Here is a 19,861-nt window from a genome sequence, read left to right on the forward strand (position 1 = left end):
CTGTGACATTAATACCAAAGTCAGGGACAAATCTGGGGCTCAGATGTGCTCTTCTTGCCCAAATTTGTACTCTGAGAAAAGACTAAAGCTTTAAAATCTGCTTTACATGAATTCTTACCATGCCGGCTTGATGCAAGAACCACATGAGGTAGTCTTCCTGAATGTCCACAAGACTGGAAATCTCAGGAATGTAAAATGTATCATACTCCACATGCTTCACTTTGAGATTTACCTGATGAGGAATGAAATAAAGAAAATTAAAAACAAGACAAGTCAAAGAGGGCTTTCCATGGAAAACCTCAGTAGGACATTTGAGCCTACCATCTACTCAGCCCTCTCCCCACAGGCTCCTCTCTGTGCTCACCTTATATAACTTCTCTAGGAGCTTGAGAGCTGCTGTAATATAATTGTTAAACAGTACAGGAATTAAGAATGTCTTTCTTCCTCTCAGTAGATAAACGACCGCACCTTTATAGAGGTTTACCAGCTTCATGAAATATTTTGGGCATACCTGAGACCACCAGTTATCTTTAGAAAGAAAGAAAGAAAAGACATATTTCAGCATTATCCTTGATCGAGTGTTTATGTCTTCTGCCTACTAGCTAAAAACTGCTCCAGCTAAAAAATGAACATTAGTCTAAAATACGGTTTCCCAAAGCTGACTTTAAAAAGAATCCATTAAAGCATTTCTGGAGAGAGCAGGAGCTACAAAAGAATCCCTCGAGCTTTTTGTGTAATGCTTGATCTGATTTTTTTTTCCCCCCTCCAAGACCCATTCAGAGAGCTAAGCTAGAAATTCAGCTCCAAAGGTCCATATGGACAAGATGCTGAGGCACCTGTTGTGGGCGGGAGCATTCACGTCTCCTCATTCTTGCTGCCCCCCTCACCTCTGCCTCTACCTACATGCTGTGCCGGGGATGCAAAGGACCACACGCCCCTGAACACAGGGCAATCACACCCTCCCTTCAAGGGGGATGTTAGTGGAAAACTACTATTTCTGTTTCTCCCCAAACCGTGCTTTCTCATAACCAGACAAGAAGGCTCAAGCATTGGTTTCCACATTGTCAGAAGTGAATTCAGCCATATTGAAATACTTAGCAGATGAAATGATAGGATGTCTGTTATTTTTAAAAAATATTTCAGCAAAAATATAAAGGTGGTGATAGGGGGAATACAGAAAACAGAAAGGGCAAAATACTAATAATCATGAATCTTTGTGTGAATGGGTACCTGCAGTGGTTTCCATACACTTTGGGATATTCTTTTAAATTTAAATTACTTTAATTAGCAGTTAAAAACAAGCGTAAAACTGAACAACTCTGATCTCTCTGCATGGCCCTACCTAGAAAAAATTAAAATTAAAAAAAAAAAAAACAAAAACAAAAAAAACAAAAACGAAAACCAAAACTTAAACATCAGGTAATGTTCCTTCGGAGATCGCCATCCTCTACCTCATGGTCTACTAGAATACCTGAAAAAATATGCCCCTCGGGGCTTCAATCTTAAAAAAGCAAAATGAAGGACTAACATATTCCTAGTGCTTTATTATTTCTGTTTTAAATCTTCTGCAAAGGTGGAAGCAATATGGAAAAGCCGGGATTCCATCCTCAGGAACACAGGTCTCTTTACTCATGGGGAGACACACTCAAGTAACATCCTAGTCCACATGGAACGCAGAAGTTACTGAGTTGCAATGAACACCTGAAAAAAATTTACCAGAAAAAATAAATAAATAAATAAAAGGGAAAAGCCAGGTGACAGACTTTCTGCACTTGATTAACAAAAACATCTCAGGCGCTACTCCCATGAGAGACACTCTCCAATTCACTGAGGAACGGAAGGTTCTTATCTCAGCAAAGTGTCCGTGGCCTGCAAAAATCAGTGTGGACTCAACTGTCCTAAAAAAGAAAAACAGAACAAACATTGGGTAAGTCTCCACTAGGTCATTTTCTTCCTCTCCTCTTTTGGAGACCTGTGCATCACACCAAACTGTTCATTTCACTCCCACCCCCTAAATTAGGTAAGGGAGAAAGTGCAACAGAGGGACAATTTTTGAGATGCTATTAACAACTAGCAAAGGTAGGAGGTGAAAAAAGTAGTTTAAAGTTGCATAATCTAACCTTGTGAATATTTAAAAATCAAGATTAGTCTGGCATGAATCATCTCAAATAACGTAAATAATGGTTCAATTTGCTCATCGTGCAAATATGGCCAGTTAGAGGACAAGCAGCAAAGAAAGGTAAGATCTGAATGGTAAGCATATTAAATGGCAACAAATAGATTCTGGCTCGGCTCTCAGTCCACTGAGAGCCAGTGGTCACACCAATAAAATAAAAAGTACAAAACCACTGGTATTGAGATTCACAAATTCACCTAATACTTTGCTGGGGTTTGTATCCAGCCGCAGAATGGCCATGGCCAGGGGAATGGTCAGCGTTATGTAATACTTGGAATCCTGGAGCAGGGGGAACTCCGGTAGTATTAAATAGATTCTCATGGCTTCAACATCTGGTGGTGAACTCGACAACTGAGGAATTAGGCAACTTTCAAAGCTGTTCAAGATCTGCATGAAAGAAAAGAATACTGAGAAATTCTAACGTGCCTGAGATTTAGTTACCTTACCTCTAAATCCATAAGGTATTCGATATCTCAACTCCCATTCACTCAGTATATGCACCGGGGCACTCAAGAGATACATCAATGGAACAAAAAGCCAAAGATCCCCACCCCTGCAGACCTTACTCTGGGAGGGCATTTGCTTAGAAAGAGTTAAGCTAAGAAGAAAGCCAAAGGAAGGTCAAATTCCCATAGTGAATATTTTAGAGTTAAGATTTATAAAAGATTTTTGCCTTTTTATCTTACTTTTTGTTTCTCTTGAAAGTTGAATTACTACAAGATGGGATCGGGAGGGAGACAAACCATAAGAGACTCTTAATCTCACAAAACAAACTGAGGGTTGTCGGGGGAAGGCAGGTAGGGAGAGGGTGGTTGGGTTATGGACATTGGGGAGGGTATGTGCTACAGTGAGTGCTGTGAGATGTGTAAGCCTGATGATTCACAGACCTGTACCCCTGGAGCAAATATTACATTATATGTTAATAAAAATAATTTTAAAGAAGAAAGTTGAATCACTGCAATGCAAAAATGCATTTTTTTTTTTTTTAAATACACTCTGTAAATGTAAGGAACTTACCTGTTCTAGAATCATGGAGTGTTGAGAGCTCATTAATTTTTCAAATAACACTCTCGTTGAGTTCAGGTCAATCCCAGGGATTTTGGGACTTGTTTTAAAATGTTCATCAATTCTAAACAAAAATTTTAAAAGTGTGTAATAAAAGAAAACAAAGCAAACACTCTGATAGGAATTAGAAATGGGAAACAAAATAGTCTGTCCCTACTGATTGGATTTAAAGTTTGCCTAGTGGACAAGTTGCATAAAAATACTACACTTCAGGGGCGCCTGGGTGGCTCAGTCGTTTAACATCTGCCTTCCGCTCAGGTCATGATCCCAGATTCCTGGGATTGAGCCCCGCATCAGGCTCCCTGCTCGACAGGAGGCCTGCTTCTCTCTCTCCCACTCCCCCTGCTCCTGTTCCCTCTCTTGCTGTGTCTCTCTCTCTGTCAAATAACTAGATCTTTTAAAAAAAAAAAAAAGGCAAATAAAACTACATTTCAAGAAAGTCCCACAGAATCAAGCTCTGGAACCCCTTTGTCAAGATGATCTTAAAATTTTCAAGTTTTCTTTCTTTCCATTCAAAGTACAAGCAAGGATCATCATTTCCATTTGAGGCTATCTTGAAATTTATAAGCAGAGTGTTATTTCCCTGATTTACTCTTGAATTTTTGCCTTTTTCTGTAATTTTGGTACACTGACCTAGAGATAGATGCCGTATTGAGGGGCAAAACACACCCCCTGTGCAAACCGGCCCACTCATCAACAAATGGCAGGCAGAACAAACTTCCTTTAAAGCTTTTCTCAGTAATTTTTTTAAAAAAGCAGATCTACAACAAATACAAAGTTAGTGTCTCTCTGAGTTTACACAGGGGATACAATTACATACACCTAAGGACTAATTTCACCACTACTGTTTTTTTAACTTCCTAGCAACTAATCATTTTTTTCTAACCTTAAATAAAATCTTGGCCTTTTAGAGACTTTTAGAGAATATCTCTTAAATTCCTACTCTTGAACATTACCACATCTATTAATTACAAAAGAACTCTACATTTGCAAAAGAGGCTACTGTTTATGAGTAATGGACACATTCAAACAGTTTTAACACCATCTGACAGCAATGCTGTAATTTATAAAAACATAAGTAGATTTTCTAACATTAAAAAAATCATAATTATATGTACTGAAGCTTAAATGGTCAAATAAAGAGATGCTTGGGCTTTGTTTGTTGGGTCTTTTGTTATTTTTACTCTAAAAATAAATCTACCCCAAACACAGAAATGAATTCTGGTGTCCTTTATGTAACCTTCCATATGCTTTGAGGTATTTTCTGCCATGCTGTTAAGAAAAGACAAAATATTTTATCTATTTTATCTAAATGTATTTATGCTTTGTAAAAATGGTCTTCACTTTAATTGGTTTCCTGTGAGGCATTCTGCATAAACTACATAAGCAGGACTCCTAAAATAGCACAGCTGTCAGTTAAAAAAAAAAAAGACTTTAGCCACATCTCTATGGAATTTATGAAACTAAAGATGAATAGCCTGACAAATCAGGCTAAGGGCCATTCCAACCCTTCATAAAAACCTAATCTTCTAGAACAAGGTTTCTCTGCCTTGGTGCTATTGACTTTTGGGGCCAAATAATTCCTTGTTGGATGGACAGGATTGTGAGGTGCTTTGCAACACCTTTGGTTTTTACCTGCTGGATGCCAGCAGTATTACTCCCCACCATTGGAACAACCAAAAAATGTCACCAGAGGTTGAAAACCACGGTCCTAAAAGACCAACATCAGCACAATCCAGGATATTTTCCCTGGAGGAAAAGGCTAAATACTAAGTCTGAAATAAACTGGAAGAGCTCATTTCAGCCACCCTAATGATATAAGTACATGACCTGGCAATCTCTAGCTGACACTGAAGAGAGTTTCTGAATTGACTTCTGCCAACCCAAGTAGGGACATAAATTTTTGGTGGGGGATGGAGTGGGATTCACACACAGAACTGAATTCTAAATCTTCTTGGGATTTCATTCACCTGGTCACTGGCAAAAAAGGACTAGAGATGATCAGGACTTGGGATCACCAGAGTTCAAAGAGCTCTGCTGCATGAGGTTCCCAAGGGTATATTTGCAAAAGTGATAAGGCCAAGCAAGGAAATGCCATTTACTACTTGGAAATTCAGCCCAAATGGCACACCCTGGTGAACTAAGCTAGACCTAAGTCCAAGGAGCTCCTACAGCTTCCTTGGAACATCCCCCTAAGCTCGCTCTTTTTGAGAAGAGTAAAACCTTTGGGAAAGCAATCCAATGAAACTGAGATTACTTGAAGAATTAAGGATTTAAAAACAAATATGGTACACATGTTGGGGGTAACATTTTAGAATGCCCTAAGAAATCCTGCTGTTGATTACATCAACTCTCTCTGAGATAGTCTCGCTCTTTGCTAACCTTTGCCAACCAGGCATGAATCAGCATTGCCCTTCCTGACATCCTCTTGTTCATGATTATTAGGCATTCCAGTTTTTGCACAAATCATCAGCCTATCCACTGAATTAAGGCCAACCAGCATCAAAAAGAACAGAAGTCTTTGCATCACATGTGGGTATTTTTTTTAAGATTCTAAATCACTTACTTTTTTTCAAGAAAACTTCCATTCCAACAGGCTGCGGAAGATAAGATCTGAACAACACCACTGCTCAGAAAGAAAAAGGTGGGCAAGCCTTTAATAATCACAAAGAAATAGTTATTCAAGCCTCAACAACAGGTTAGTTATCTAGTCCAGGATTTCATTAACAGCAGCTTTCCTAGCCAGATGAATCCCTGGAAAATGTACTCTTGCTGTGGAGAAACACTGTATCTCAAAATGGACAAGTACTTAAATTTTCCATAAGTTGTGTTAAAATCAAAAGTACCAAGCGACTGAAAGAACGACTCTTGCACTGATTACCATCTTGAACATCCTTCCACCATCAACCATCTAAGATATTCCCCAGCTCATCTCCAAACATATAATCACAAAAGAAAAGCTCAGCTGTTATCTCCCAAACACAGAAATTGTCTTTGCAAAATAATAAATGAACAACCATTTCCTTCTATCGTGTTTCCTACCTGAGAAAGAAATTGAAAATAAGTGAAAATGAGTGTTTATCCCTATTACCTATATAACAGAGGTTCTGGGAAAACAGCTAGTTTCTGAGGGCCCAGAAAAAAGCTGTGTGTGAAGAGTCCTGGACCCTCTCAGTTAGTATATGGAAAAGGGAAGAAATACAACAAAAACGTGGTTAAGGAGGGGGTTGCGGTAATTGCTGGTAATGAGAGAATCTGGCTCAAGAAAGTTCTCTAGAGATCACTTCCTCCATCCCCTCATTTTATAAATAAGAAAACTTCGAATGAGTCAACTGTCCAGGTCCCAGCAAAGGGGAAGCCACCTGCCCCTACCTGGATGAGTCTTGTCCTCTTCCCTTACCCCTACATCCTCCCAGACTGAATTCCCTATCAGAGTCACTTAGGGTTAGAGAAACTCTGAGGACATGAGCTACTGGAGGTCATTCCCAAGGATCCCTTGGTACAGCCCAAAGTTTAGGGCCCTGGTCATTTGCCCTACTGTATTCTATGTCACAAAGCAAGATGTATTATACCCATTTCAGTGTATACCACTGAGTAGACAGAGTGTGATTCATTCACTTACTAGGTTCTGCAGAAAAATGAAAATGCTAAGGAAAGTCAATGAAAATGCATAAAAATGTGCAGGACAGAATTCTCCTTTAAAATAAACTTGATCAGGGGCACCTGGGTGGCTCAGTGGGTTAAAGCCTCTGCCTTTGGCTCAGGTCATGATCCCGGGGTCCTGGGATCGAGCCCCACATCGGGCTCTCTGCTCAATAGGGAGCCTGCTTCCCCCTCTCTCCACCTGCTTCTCTGCCTACTTGTGATCTCTCTTTCTGTCAAATAAATAAATAAATAAAAATCTTTTTAAAAAAGTAATAAAACAAAATAAACTTGGTCAAAGGCTTCGATCCTTTTCACTTGATTTTCTCAACCTGACATTAAAGTGCCATTTCAGCTAATCATTTTCAATGTAAAAATGCTACATATTATTCAAGATTAGGTAAGATAACAGCTGTCTTACTTTTGGGATACTTCGGGTTATGCAGATGAAGAAAATCTTGGGGACAAACAACCATAACCCTGAGCTTTTTTTTTTTTAGCAGAAAGGCCAACTCACCTTCATCAGTCAGGATTTTTAAGATATGAACCAGGTAAGTTTAAGGGACACACTCTGAGAGAATGGGGGAACAATCTATTATGTTTTCTGGGCCTAAGGACACTAAATCCTCAAGAAATATGTGGCCAAAAAAAAAAGGATTCCCTAAAATAAAAAATTCCATGTATATTTACAACCTCAATATGGAAGTAAGGGAAATTACTAAGCTAGAACATTCCAATATACCCTGTAAAAAATAAAATAAAAACAAGCAGCCACATACTTGATTGTATTTGCATTATTGTGTTCTGAGAGTTTTTGTCTCCAAACTGCTATGGTTTCATCATTTATTAAACTGGTGTAATGTGCTTGGTTCATCGTCCTGAAGTCAACGGCAGGGGAAGAATTCTAGAGGATTAAATAAAACAGTAAAAAAGAGAAATTATGTAGGATGGATCTTTTCTCTTTCTGCTGACATATTCTCCATTTTGGGTTTCATAGAGCGTGGGTGCACTGCCCACATACCCCTCTTCACTCCCTCACCACTGCAGGTGTCAGCTCCAGACAGGTACTGGCTGGGCTGCTCTCCGCATTGCATTTCGAATTTCTTAAGTTCTGGGGCTAATGGTTCACCCCTTCAACATCTGGTGGCAGGAAGAGGTGGAGTACAAAGGCCTAGGCCCCTCCCATCTACTCAGGACTGGGGAAACGCCAACCTGACCTCAGAGCTCCCAAGGAGACTGGCTGAGGCCTCTGTTACACTGACCTGCAGTCTCTCCCTCTGCCCAACCCCACCTCCTTCATCCCCAAATAGATGCCCTTCTACCCCCCCACCCCGAAAAACTTTCTCAACATAAATCTCAGTCTCAGAGACTATTCACCAGAGAAACATGCCCAATATGGCTTTTCCACACTTCTTTCCCCTCTGCTTTGAATCACTATAACCTCAAGGTTTTTAAGGTAGTAATCATTTGCCATAACTATTCAACTAACTCCGACAAAATATATCATTAAAAAGTTCAGTTATAATGTACAGTATAATCTATGAAAGCTTAATGCCTTTTAATTTCTTGTTCCAGGTATACAGTTGTACATTTATAAGAAAGCTAGCAGAAAGGACATGTCAATAATAACCTTAAAAATTCCCAGTGCTACTGGGTATTTACCCCAAAGATATAGATGTAGTGAAAAGAAGGGCCATCTGTACCCCAATGGCCACGGTCGCCAAACTGTGGAAAGAACCAAGATGCCCTTCAATGGACGAATGGATAAGGAAGATGTGGTCCATATATACTATGGAGTATTATGCCTCCATCAGAAAGGACGAATACCCAACTTTTGTAGCAACATAGGACTGGACTGGAGGAGATTATGCTGAGTGAAATAAGTCAAGCAGAGAGAGTCAATTATCATATGTTTCACTTATTTGTGGGGCATAACAAATAGCATGGAGGACATGGGGAGTTAGAGCGGAGAAGGGAGTGGGGGAAATTGGAAGGGGAGGTGAACCATGAGAAACTATGGACTCTGAAAAACAATCTGAGGGTTTTGAAGGGGCGGGGGGGTGGGAGGTCAGAGTACCAGGTGGTGGGTATTATAGAGGGCATGGATTGCATGGAGCACTGGGTGTGATGCAAAAATAATGAATACTGTTATGCTGAAAATAAATAAAAAATAAATTAAAAAATAAACTCATTCTCACTGCAAATAAATAAATAAATAGAAATAAAAAAAATAATAAAAAATTCCCAGTGCTGCACAGCATTCTATATCCTTTATTCAGAAAGATCTAAAAAAAATAAAATAAAATAAAAAAATAAGCACTTTTATTTTGTAAAATGTATCTTATTCAACTGATATTTCCCAAATCCTGTTCCTGATATAGAACTAAGAAAAAGTTGAAAGTCCTTTATACCCCCATTACTGTCACTAGAAAAATGAGAAACAATTATATTAAACCATTCATCCATCAATTCATAAGATGATTGTTTTTTTTCTTCTTTGTACCGACACATAAAAAGACAGCTTCCATGTTTGGGTTATGGACATTGTGGGGGTATGTGCTATGGTGTGAAGTGTGTAAACTGACGATGCACAGACCTGTATCCCTGGGGCTAATAATACCTTATATCTTAATAAAAAATTTAAAAAAATTTTTAAAAAAGACAACTTCCAAAGTAAATTTTCTTGGTTACATCCCCTAGTTTTGAGTTAAGATATCATAATAAGGGGAAAGAAAGAGCACATGTAACAAGTAACAAATTGGAAACATTTGCCGAAATTTCTGATCATCTGGGTCTTGATCATACTTTACTAAAATGGCCACAGACAGTTATAAGAGAACAAAAGTGGAAAATCACAAGATAAAGCGGACACTTGGAAACAGACAAGCAAGACTGCCCCTTCACCCTAGTCTTAAAACTACTGTTGCCTACTTTTTAATGACTCTCCCCATTCACAGGGAAGCTGAACAGACTCTGACACATACTTACTTTAAAATAAATATGGAACTATTTTCTTATTCTTCATCATACGTCCAATAAACTACAGGTGACTTGTTGAAGTATACTCTCAGAATCACTTAAAGACCCAAGAAAAGGTTATCAATTTTCTGTGTCTTCTAATTATATACAGGCCAAAAAAAAAATTTGATCTAGGGTGTTCCCAACTTTGGATCACCAGAGCTTTCAAAATCTTGATGGCTAAGTCACACTCTAGACAACTAAATCAGAGTCTTGAGAGACATCAGTGTTTTTTTAAAATCCCTTAGGTGATTTCTGTGGGCAACCGAGGTTGAAAATAACCGTTGGGAAAAGAAAATTACGTCACCTAGGCTGTTTGCAGGCATATGAGCTTAAACACGCACACACAAGCACACCTAACATCCTAAGCACATTCCCTCTTCAAGCCTATGCAGCAAACAACATAAAAGGAAAAGGAGGGACTATGCCCTGCACTCCCTAAATTGCCAAGACGTGGAATCCAATGTAGGAAAGCAGTATCCGTACGCAACTCCCCCCTTCCCCTCTTCTATCTGAGACCTGGCATTAGCGGAAGGAGTTGCATTTATAAAAATGGAGCCTATCATAATACAGACGCTTTCTCTTAGGTTAAGTGATTCTTCAGGTGTTATGGTAACGCAGTAAACACGTGATTTTCTCAGTCTAAACTGTGTCTAAACTGTCTGTTTCACAGTGTCTAAGTAAATATGTACAGCCTCCACTTCTAAAGAGTGAGTAACACCTTCCTAAGGGATAGTCAACTTTTAGTTTCTTTTTTGTTATCTTACATTTTTAATGCAGACCACTCTTATTAGTTGTTTAACTTTTCACTGTCCTATTGCTCTAATATGACATTATTTTATATCCTTTTCATCAATGTTTTGTTTTCTAGTCCCAATGGTGCTAACTGCAATACATTTTAAAAACAACCCCTTAGATCAGATCTCATATTTATAAAAGTATAAAACTGACTTTTATACTGGCTTTCATAGGCAAATTAAAATTGGATGATATTATTCAACTCAATTTCTTAGGGAAATGAATGCTTCAAACTCTACTTATCGACAAAAGTTACTATCCTACAGAGATTCAGTGCTTTTCGTATTTCATTTCACTGGCATTTTGAAGAAATGCAAAATAATCTCTGTTTTCCTCAAGATTTCTCTGTGAAGCACTGAAGCTGGGCCCAAAATAGGTCTAAAGCAGCAGTTCCAAATCACCCCAGATGGCAGCACTAAACAGAACCTTCTCCAGGCTCCTGACCTGGAAAATATCTAGTTGTCAGTTTCCACTGTCCAACCTGCAGCCTCAGGCTCCAGCATAACCTCTTCTACCAAATCACAGACTTTCACTGACTAGAAGGCAAGAACATTGTGTATTTAAAGATGGCAAAGTATCAGATGAATGGGGAGAAATTTCCAGGACTCAAAGGGGCCGCCGGTCTCCACAGTTCCTATTTTCTTCCCAACCAACTCTGACTCCTCTATCATCACAAACAGCTCTTCCCTGCTGTTCCATGAGAGGGTAAGGATCCATGCACGATATATAGTAGGTCCTCTCTACAAGCTGGTTGAATAAAATTGGGTGGGGGAGGGGAGGGGAGGGTGCCCAAAAGCAAGGAAGGGAGTGGAGGGCTGAAAACAGAACTGTGTCCCAGGTTTCAGAATGACTTCCCTTGTCCAGGAGGAGGGGAGGGATTACTGCTCTGTCACAGATTATTATCTGGACCATATTCTCCTCTACCTGCAATGCTGAAAGATACTGGAACATCATTCTTCCTGACTTACCCACTAGAGTGACGCAGGACACAATGTGAAATTTTAGTGTGGTGTTATGAGCAGATGATAAATAATAAAGGATATCTGAATACTGCATCATCTCTTTTATATTTAGCATATACTCAATCACATCAAACAAACCCACTAAGTTCTCAAGTACCCATCATTTGTTGCTACCTAATAGGGAAGAAAGGGAAAGTCAAATAATGCCAAAGTATGAATTCTCTAGGCCTCCTTAAATATCTTTTGGAACAAATGTAGACATAAACAAATGATTTTAAATTATAAATTAGAACTCTATGATTAAAATACCAGGAAAATTACTGGCTCTTCAAGGAAGCAAAATGGAGAGAACATCTTCAAGATCAGTTGGCTTACCTTAATAAGATAAAATTGGTAGAAACAAAGAGTAATATTGCTCTCATGTAATTATTTATTAAAATAAATACTGGTTCACCATTATTCCACCCCCAAAATAATAGTCGAAAGAATTTTTTACCTCATATTTGGAGCAAAGTACAAAAGTTTGGTCTCCTCCAGAGAAGATTTGTTTAACAATATGGTATTTAAAGCGATCTGTCAAAAAAATTTTTTCAAGAGCATATTTTTCAGTAATTAAGCTTTTTCCTTGATCCCCTTTCCTAATACTCCAAAATATGCTTCAGATTGCTTTCCTATCCATTTTATTTATGTCAAGGAAGAAACCTCTCGTGGCTCTGTGCCCAAAACTGTTTCTACTTCAATTAAAAATAAATGTACAAAATGGTATTCTCCCCTCCAACTCTACCCCTAGCCCCTCCCCAACAGCAAGCTAGGATGTTGTTTCCATTTTTCATTCTAATCTTTCCAGCCACTGATGTGCAGTTTAAAACAGCCACTAGAGGAGCCTGGGTGGCTCAGTCGTTAAGCTTCTGCCTTCAGCTCAGGTCATGACCCCAGGATCCTGGGATCCAGCTCTGCATAGGGCTCCCTCTCGGCCAGAAGCGTGCTTCTCCCTCTCCCACTCTCCCTGCTTGTGTTTCCTCTCTCGCTGTCTCTCTCTGTCAAATGAATAAATAAAATCTTAAAAAATGAATAAATAAAAGTCACTGATATCAACAGTAACACTGTCTGAGTGTGCTGTTCTCCAGCCCCTCCAGGACCACACTTGTCCTCCAAGGACCTCCGTTTCCTACTCTCTGCTTTATCTCCCATCCACGGTGACCCTCCAACACCGCCAACATTGCTTTCATTCCCAATATACCGCACTATCCCCTGTCTCTACATCTTTTCCTTCCACCACTCTCAATGCAAACTGTACTTTCTACCATGGTGCCTCCTACAGCGCGGCGGCCACGGTGCTTCTGTGCTACTCACTACTGCTCGCTCTCTCACAGTCCTCTACCTGGCTAACTCCAAATCAGGCTTTAAGACACAGCTCAAACTTCCTCTAACCGGAATACTCCTAGATGCCCTCCTCTGTGCTCCCACACTCCCATGAAGGGTCCTAAAACCACAGCCTTTACATGATGAATTGAAATTTATCTACTTACGTTATAAAATCATTCTGGCAGACATCCAAACACAAATTTATGATCACACAAGTTAGGTTCTAATCAAACTTCAAAACGTTGTGATTTCAAATTAACCTATACAACACCTAAGTTTATGAAATTGCTTTTTTTTTCTTAAATACATGCATTCCCAGCATGTCTACAACGCCTTGGTGTAAAAGAAATTCTCAAACGGCAGAGGACACCTAGCCATTCTTTCACTTTGGGGAACATCATCAAAACCAAATCTTATTTATTTTGTATTTTGAGTTCCACTGCATTTTTATATGCTCATATATTCATTCCATAAATCTTTCTTGACTGAGAAGTCTGTGCCAGGCTTTGTGCTGTACACAGGTTTTACAAAGAAGACTCAGTCCCCTGCACATAAGTTTCTTATAATCTAGTAGGAAACTTATGGTAGTTATTGTTTAAAAAAAATCCTAATCAAGGCATAAGTCACTTTATAGTCTTCAAAATCAAGTTATTATTAAATCACACTTCTTTTTAATGACTCTCCAGCTTCTTGTCAGCTGCTGGATTCATTATTTCAAGTCATTCATACTGAGTGACTGACTTACTTTGATTTCCAATGAAATGAACGCTGTGTTATTTAACTATTTTTTTTTAAGAGAAGAAAACAATGGCATAAAAAGAAATCATGTCATGTTATGATCAGAATAGAAAAAGCAAAAGGAAACTAACAGCATAAGCATTGAGCACAGGCTCTAGAGTGAGGCAGACCTAGTTTTAATTCCTGCCCCCAAAATCTCTGTGATGTTGACAAGTTACTTAACCTCCTTAAGACTCAATTTCCCCATCTACAACATGAAATAATAACCACAAATTCTTAAGGTTGTTTTCAGTGCTTAGCATAAGTAAGTAATAGAGCTTGGTTACATAAACATTAACTTTTATTAACAGCAATAATAACAAATAAAATTTATACACCACTACCAAGGTCCCTAGGGCCAAAATAACGTGGGTTTTTTTTTGCTTACTCTCAACTGAGATCTCTAGTATCTCAATTATAGACCCTCATGCATAGTAACTACTCAAATAACTGTTGATTAATGTTAAAAAAAAAAAAAAAAAAAGCTCTCATACTCATTTCCTCCAAAAGACTCCAAGGTCATATATAGATATGTGCACTATAAACAATATTTTGTTATAATTTAAAATAACATTACATTCCAATGAAAATCGCTCTTACCGGCTCTGGCTGAAAGCTGGCCACTATGAGCGGCCCAGTACCCTTTCACAGGGGATGGGCACTTAACGTTACAAGTGTGCCCTGTTCCTAACTGACCTCTTGCTCCACAACCAAATGCATAGATGAGTCCAGAAGAAGGCACGAAGGCTAGGGTGTGTTGTCTGGGGAAAAATAAATTCATATATCAGCATAGTTTCTACTGCTAGTGATATACACTGAGACTGACTTTCAGCACTCCCACACGAGCACAGCACTGTCTCTGGGTACCCCCTAGAAATGCCCCACACTGACTTCTGACTGTTATTGCAGTGGCTGGCTCTCCATTATCTCTGAGACTCTAAGCAATGAGGAAGATGGCAGCACTTGGAAAAGGCTGAATGACCAGCTGCATCAGGCCTTCGAGATGACAGGGAAGAAGCAGGGTACACCAGGCAAAATTTCCAAGAAGTTCTTTGCGGCTCTCTCACTTTCCTTTCTTCTGTCTTCTTCCCTGCTAGTCTTTATCCCAAAATAAGTCTCATGTCCCCATCCTGCTCCCCTCATCTAAAACCTGTCTTTGCCATACTCTACTCGGATAGGACTTTCTCCAAATTTCACTGTAGCTGTGTACGCAGCCAAGATCTCTTAAAATGCTGGTAGTCAGAGGGGTGCCTGGAAGGCTTGGTCAGTTAAGCCTTGGCCTTCAGCTTAGGTCATGATACCAGCGGTCCTGGCATTGAGCCCTATATCCTGGCTCCAGGCTTCGGGCTCAGCAGAGAGTCTGCTTCTCCTTCTGCCCCTCCCCCTGCTCTCTCTCTTTCTCTTAGATAAATAAAATCTTTAAAAAAAAATGTTAATGATTAAGTCTAACCACATGCTCTGTCATTACAAAGACAAGATTCATTTCAAGGTCTTAACAGACACTAGGAAACTCTTCAGGGCACTCACCTGCCACAAGCAATCTGTGTTACTTCACTGCCCATCAGCTCCAGAACTCTTCTTGGATTAACCTCATCATTCATGGAATCATGTCCAAGTTGTCCACAGGAACCCGCGCCAAAGGTAAACACACCTCCACTCTAACAAGGGAAAAACATGACATGACTACATTGTATCTGAGTTTTGAGTACACCCCTTGAAAAGCCTCTGTACACAAGATTCATATCACAACAATGTGTACAAGAACACAACACTCACTTGATCATTCACCAAAATGCCTTCTTTGCAATGTTCATTAAGTAGAAAAGTAATTAAAAAAAAAAAAGAAATTAAGAACTACATCTTTATGGATCAAAGACAGCACTGCTCAAGGGACCATGTGCCATCTGCAAATTTCCAAAGCACAATGATGTGCTAGGAAGCAAAACAAAATGAGGGGAAACAGAGATAGGTGAAATGAGATGACTTTGCACAATCACTCATATATAAGAAATTAAATGCTCCACAACCCATTGGTAAGTTAGCTACTTTTTTTTTTTCCTTTACAAATGAATTTATTCTAAAATTTTTTTCAATGATCACTGTTTAAGATATCATTTACCTTTTTTTAAAATAATTTTTATTTTTTATAAACATATAATATATTTTTATCCCCTGCGGTACAGGTATGTGAATCACCAGGTTTACACACTTCACAGCACTCACCATAGCACATACCCTCCCCCAATGTCCATAACCCCACCCCCCTTCTACTCTCAATAGTTAGCTACTTTTAAAAAAATTTTTTTATTTTTTTTATAAACATATAATGTATTTTTAGCCCCAGGGGTACAGGTCTGTGAATCGCCAGGTTTACACACTTCACAGCACTCACCACAGTTAGCTACTCTTTAACAGCTGTGCTTGAAGAAATGTTAAGACATTTTACTAAAGTGAATCTTTAACAGTATTTGTTCAACATAAAAATACATTTTCGTTCTCTCTGCATGTGATAGTTTTAGAAAAAAGAGGTTGATAATTTTAAGACATGAAGTACATTGCTCTGTATTTTTCACATATTTAAATGGTTTTAGAGGAACACAGAATGTTGCCATATACTATACTTCAAGGTTATTTATACTGAACTGTTTTTAAACACCATCACTACTATACCCAACACCAAACCATCACAGAACAAACCCAAACACTCTGAGTCCCTTACCTTTGTAAGGACTGCTGTGTGTTCTTCTCCACAACTAATATAGACGACTTTCTGCGTTCGTAAGAGTTTCACATGGCAAGGAGACTCTCGATCTACAATAAGAGAAAAATCAGAACGTCACTCCCATTAGTTTTGAGATGAAACGTACACAACTATCTTAGCGTGACTTTTGGGTCCTCCTGGATCCCTGACACATACGCAGCTTCCTGCCTGCACATCCACTGGAGTATCTAATGTACACCTCATTCTGAACACATCTAAAACCTAATGCATGGTGTCCCCACACCACCAAACGCTGTCCACTCGCCAGCCCCCAACACACACACACACACACACACACACACACACACACACACACACACACAGTTTCCCTCATTCCATAAATGGCAACTTCATCCTCCCACTTTTCCTCTCTTCCCTTCAACCACATACCCAACGATGAGCAAAACCAACTGACCACCCCCTTCACAGTATATTCATAACCAACTTCATTCCCACTGCCTCCGAACTGGTCTTCCAGCTTCCCTGGGGCCTGCGCTCGCCAAAGTTAAACTGGATCCGTCTTCTCCTCAAAATATTCACTGTCTTCCCCTTTCACTGACGGAAGCCAAACTTCTTCCTTTGCCTTCCATGGCCCCACATCATCATGCCTATACTACCTCTCTGAGCAGCTCTGCTGTTCTTCCCCTCACTCATTCCCCTCTTGAACACACCACCTATCTTCCCACAGTACAGACTCCACACACCCCACTCCCTGTGACTGAAACGTTCTTTGCCCAGATAGCTACATGTCCCCTTTCTCCCTCCTGACCTCCTTTGGGCTCTGCTCAAACATCTTATCAAAAAGGCCTTCTCTGGAAACCTTATATAAAACAGGACACCATCCTCTCAAACACATCTGATGTACTATACTTCCACCCACCAGCGTGCAGTCTCCACAAAGTCGAGCGTATCATCTGTTCTGTTCATTCCTGCACCCTTAGAACCTAACATGGGGCCAGCGCACAGAAGATTCTCAAGAAGCATGTGTTAAACAGATTAAAGTGTTTTTGAACTCAAGAGATACATACAAAGACTTTACTTACCTTCTTCATCACTGAGCCCTAGCTGCCCTGCATTGTTCATCCCCCAGCCAAAAACTGCTCCTGAGAGAGACAGGGCAAAGCTGTGAGCTCCTCCTGCAGCCACCTGAGCCAGGGGGATGCCCTCCAGGGACCTCACCCTCTGTGGGCTGGCTTGGGAGGGGAACTCCTTTCCCAGGCCCAGCTGCCCGTGGCTGTTCTTTCCCCATGTGAAGAACTGACCATCTGAAATAAAGACAGGGTGACTGGTGTTACCAGACAGGATACAAGTTCCTTTCACAAAAATAACCTCGTAAGAACAACTTAGTGGCCCAGGAGAATCATTTGTTAGTTGCTCCCCTTCAACCTACCAAACCCTCCTGAGAGCAAGGGACAGAGACACTTCAAGCTATGAAGACTGCCAAAACCTGGGGCACCTGGGTGGCTCAGAGGGTTAAGCCTCTACCTTCAACTCAGGTCATGATCTTGGGGTTCTGGGATGGAGCCCCTCGTCAGGCTCTCTGCTCAGCAGGGAGCCTGCTTCCTCCTCTCTCTCTGCCTACCTCTCTGCCTACTTGTGATCTCTCTCTCTGTCAAATAAATAAATAAAATCTTAAAAAAAAAAGGACTGCCAAACCAAAACTCCCATTTGTCATTACAACAGAGAGATAAATTGAATCTTACTGCCCTTCAAAGGCTATTAACATTTATATAAAGAAAAGAAAAAATTAAATGTGTAAGCCAATTTAGTTATGACTAGGCCAGTTACCGGGCTTAGATCCACTAAGGGCACTGAACTAATTCTAACCACACCAAGATCATGAACCCCAGAACTCAGGAGGTCCAGGCTTCGAGCTGGACTATCTCACAGAGCATCAAGCATGGCATGTTGGTACAGATTTCCCATCAAATTTATTCTAACATGGAATACAGTATTATTTGTGAACTTAGATTTCCCTAACTCCCTCCCTCCTTTTCACTTATTTGGGAGCTTGAGAATGACTAAAGCTAAGAAAAAACCAATCTTCCATATGTTCAAGAACACTGAGGTTCAGTCCTGCCTCCTTCTCATCCTTCCCTGAGAGAGCAATGATGAATACCTCCTTAACTGTCCACACCCCAAAAAAGGTATGAGCTGCACAAAGGCTGTCTGAGAAACACCACTGTCCAACAGGACCAGTGTGTTAAAGGGGTCCAGTTAGATAACATCACACACAAATGCAAAGAGAAATGGTTCCCAAATTAACATAACATTAGCATGTATTTCAATGTTATATTACCAGCTGCAAGAGCCAAGCAATGCCAGTTGCCACAGGAAACTTGTAATATCGTCTGCTGGTTCAGCTTCTGTATTAATCTAAAACAGAAAAGGCTTTCTTCTTAAGAAGGCATTCACAAACAGTGACGAGAAATATTCCCAACAGTGGTAATAAATAACACCCTTCCTAAAAGACTTTTTAAAATTAAATGCATAATCTTACATGATATAATTCTATTAGATCTTTCACTAACTTCCTACCTCCTAGGCAGTTACAAACAAACAAAACAAACAAAAAACAAGACAAAAAAACACATCTGCACTTAATCCCATTACCACACTCTTGTTAATTCCAACTTTGTCCTCTCCAGTTGAGGGAAATGTGGAATAAGCTATAAAAGAGAGATCCCTAGGAATGTGGCTGCTGTCTATGTGGTTTTCAAAATGAGGGCAATGCAATGATCCAGCAATCCCACTTCCATGGATACATCTAAAAGAACTGAAAGCAGGGTCCCAAAAAGATATCTGTACACCCATGTTCAGAATAGCATTATTCACAGTGCCCAAAAGGTAGAAGCAACTAAAGTGTCCATTAACAGATGAATGGAAAAACAAAATGTGCTATATTCATACAAGGGAATGTTAAATCAACCCTCAAAAGAACGAAAATTCTGCATATGCTGCAATATGGGTGAAACTCAAGAACATTATGCTAGGTGATATAATCCAGTAACAAAAAGGCAAATACTGGGTGCCTCGGTGGCTCAGTGAGTTAAAGCCTCTGCATTCGGCTCAGGTCATGATCTCCCAGTCCTGGTCCTGGGATCGAGCCAGCATCAGGCTCTCTGCTCAGCAGGGAGCCTGCTTCTCCTCCTTCTCTCTCTGCCTATCTCTCTGCCCACTTGTGATCTCTGTCTGTCAAATAAATAAATAAAATCTTAAAAAAAAAAAAAGGGCAAATACTTTATGAGTGCACTTATGAAAGATACCCAGAGTAGTCAGATTCATACAAATCAAGTT

General features: G+C 39.8%; 1 protein-coding gene across 2 annotated transcripts in view; it reads right to left on the bottom strand.

Moving 5' to 3' along the window:
• Positions 1-19,861, bottom strand: part of HERC3 (HECT and RLD domain containing E3 ubiquitin protein ligase 3) — a 122,363-nt gene that overhangs the window by 45,623 nt on the left and 56,879 nt on the right. The window contains exons 5-17 of one of the 2 annotated variants that reach the window (XR_014310591.1): positions 18,864-18,940; positions 17,608-17,829; positions 16,523-16,614; positions 15,331-15,461; positions 14,404-14,564; positions 12,158-12,234; positions 7,663-7,787; positions 5,808-5,867; positions 3,194-3,305; positions 2,374-2,563; positions 1,529-1,898; positions 365-528; positions 119-232 (exon numbers count right to left, since the gene is read on the bottom strand). Coding sequence is in view for 1 of the 2 variants with exons in the window: in XM_082726603.1 (XP_082582729.1) it covers positions 119-232; positions 365-528; positions 2,374-2,563; positions 3,194-3,305; positions 5,808-5,867; positions 7,663-7,787; positions 12,158-12,234; positions 14,404-14,564; positions 15,331-15,461; positions 16,523-16,614; positions 17,608-17,829; positions 18,864-18,940 (1,525 nt within the window). In the remaining variant the exon portion in view is untranslated. The remainder of the gene's footprint in view (positions 1-118; positions 233-364; positions 529-1,528; positions 1,899-2,373; positions 2,564-3,193; positions 3,306-5,807; positions 5,868-7,662; positions 7,788-12,157; positions 12,235-14,403; positions 14,565-15,330; positions 15,462-16,522; positions 16,615-17,607; positions 17,830-18,863; positions 18,941-19,861) is intronic. The other variant, XM_082726603.1, reaches the window with a different exon arrangement.

This window comes from Mustela nivalis, assembly GCF_964662115.1.
Source record: "Mustela nivalis genome assembly, chromosome: 4".
In the NCBI taxonomy this organism is placed as follows: Eukaryota; Metazoa; Chordata; class Mammalia; order Carnivora; family Mustelidae; genus Mustela; species Mustela nivalis.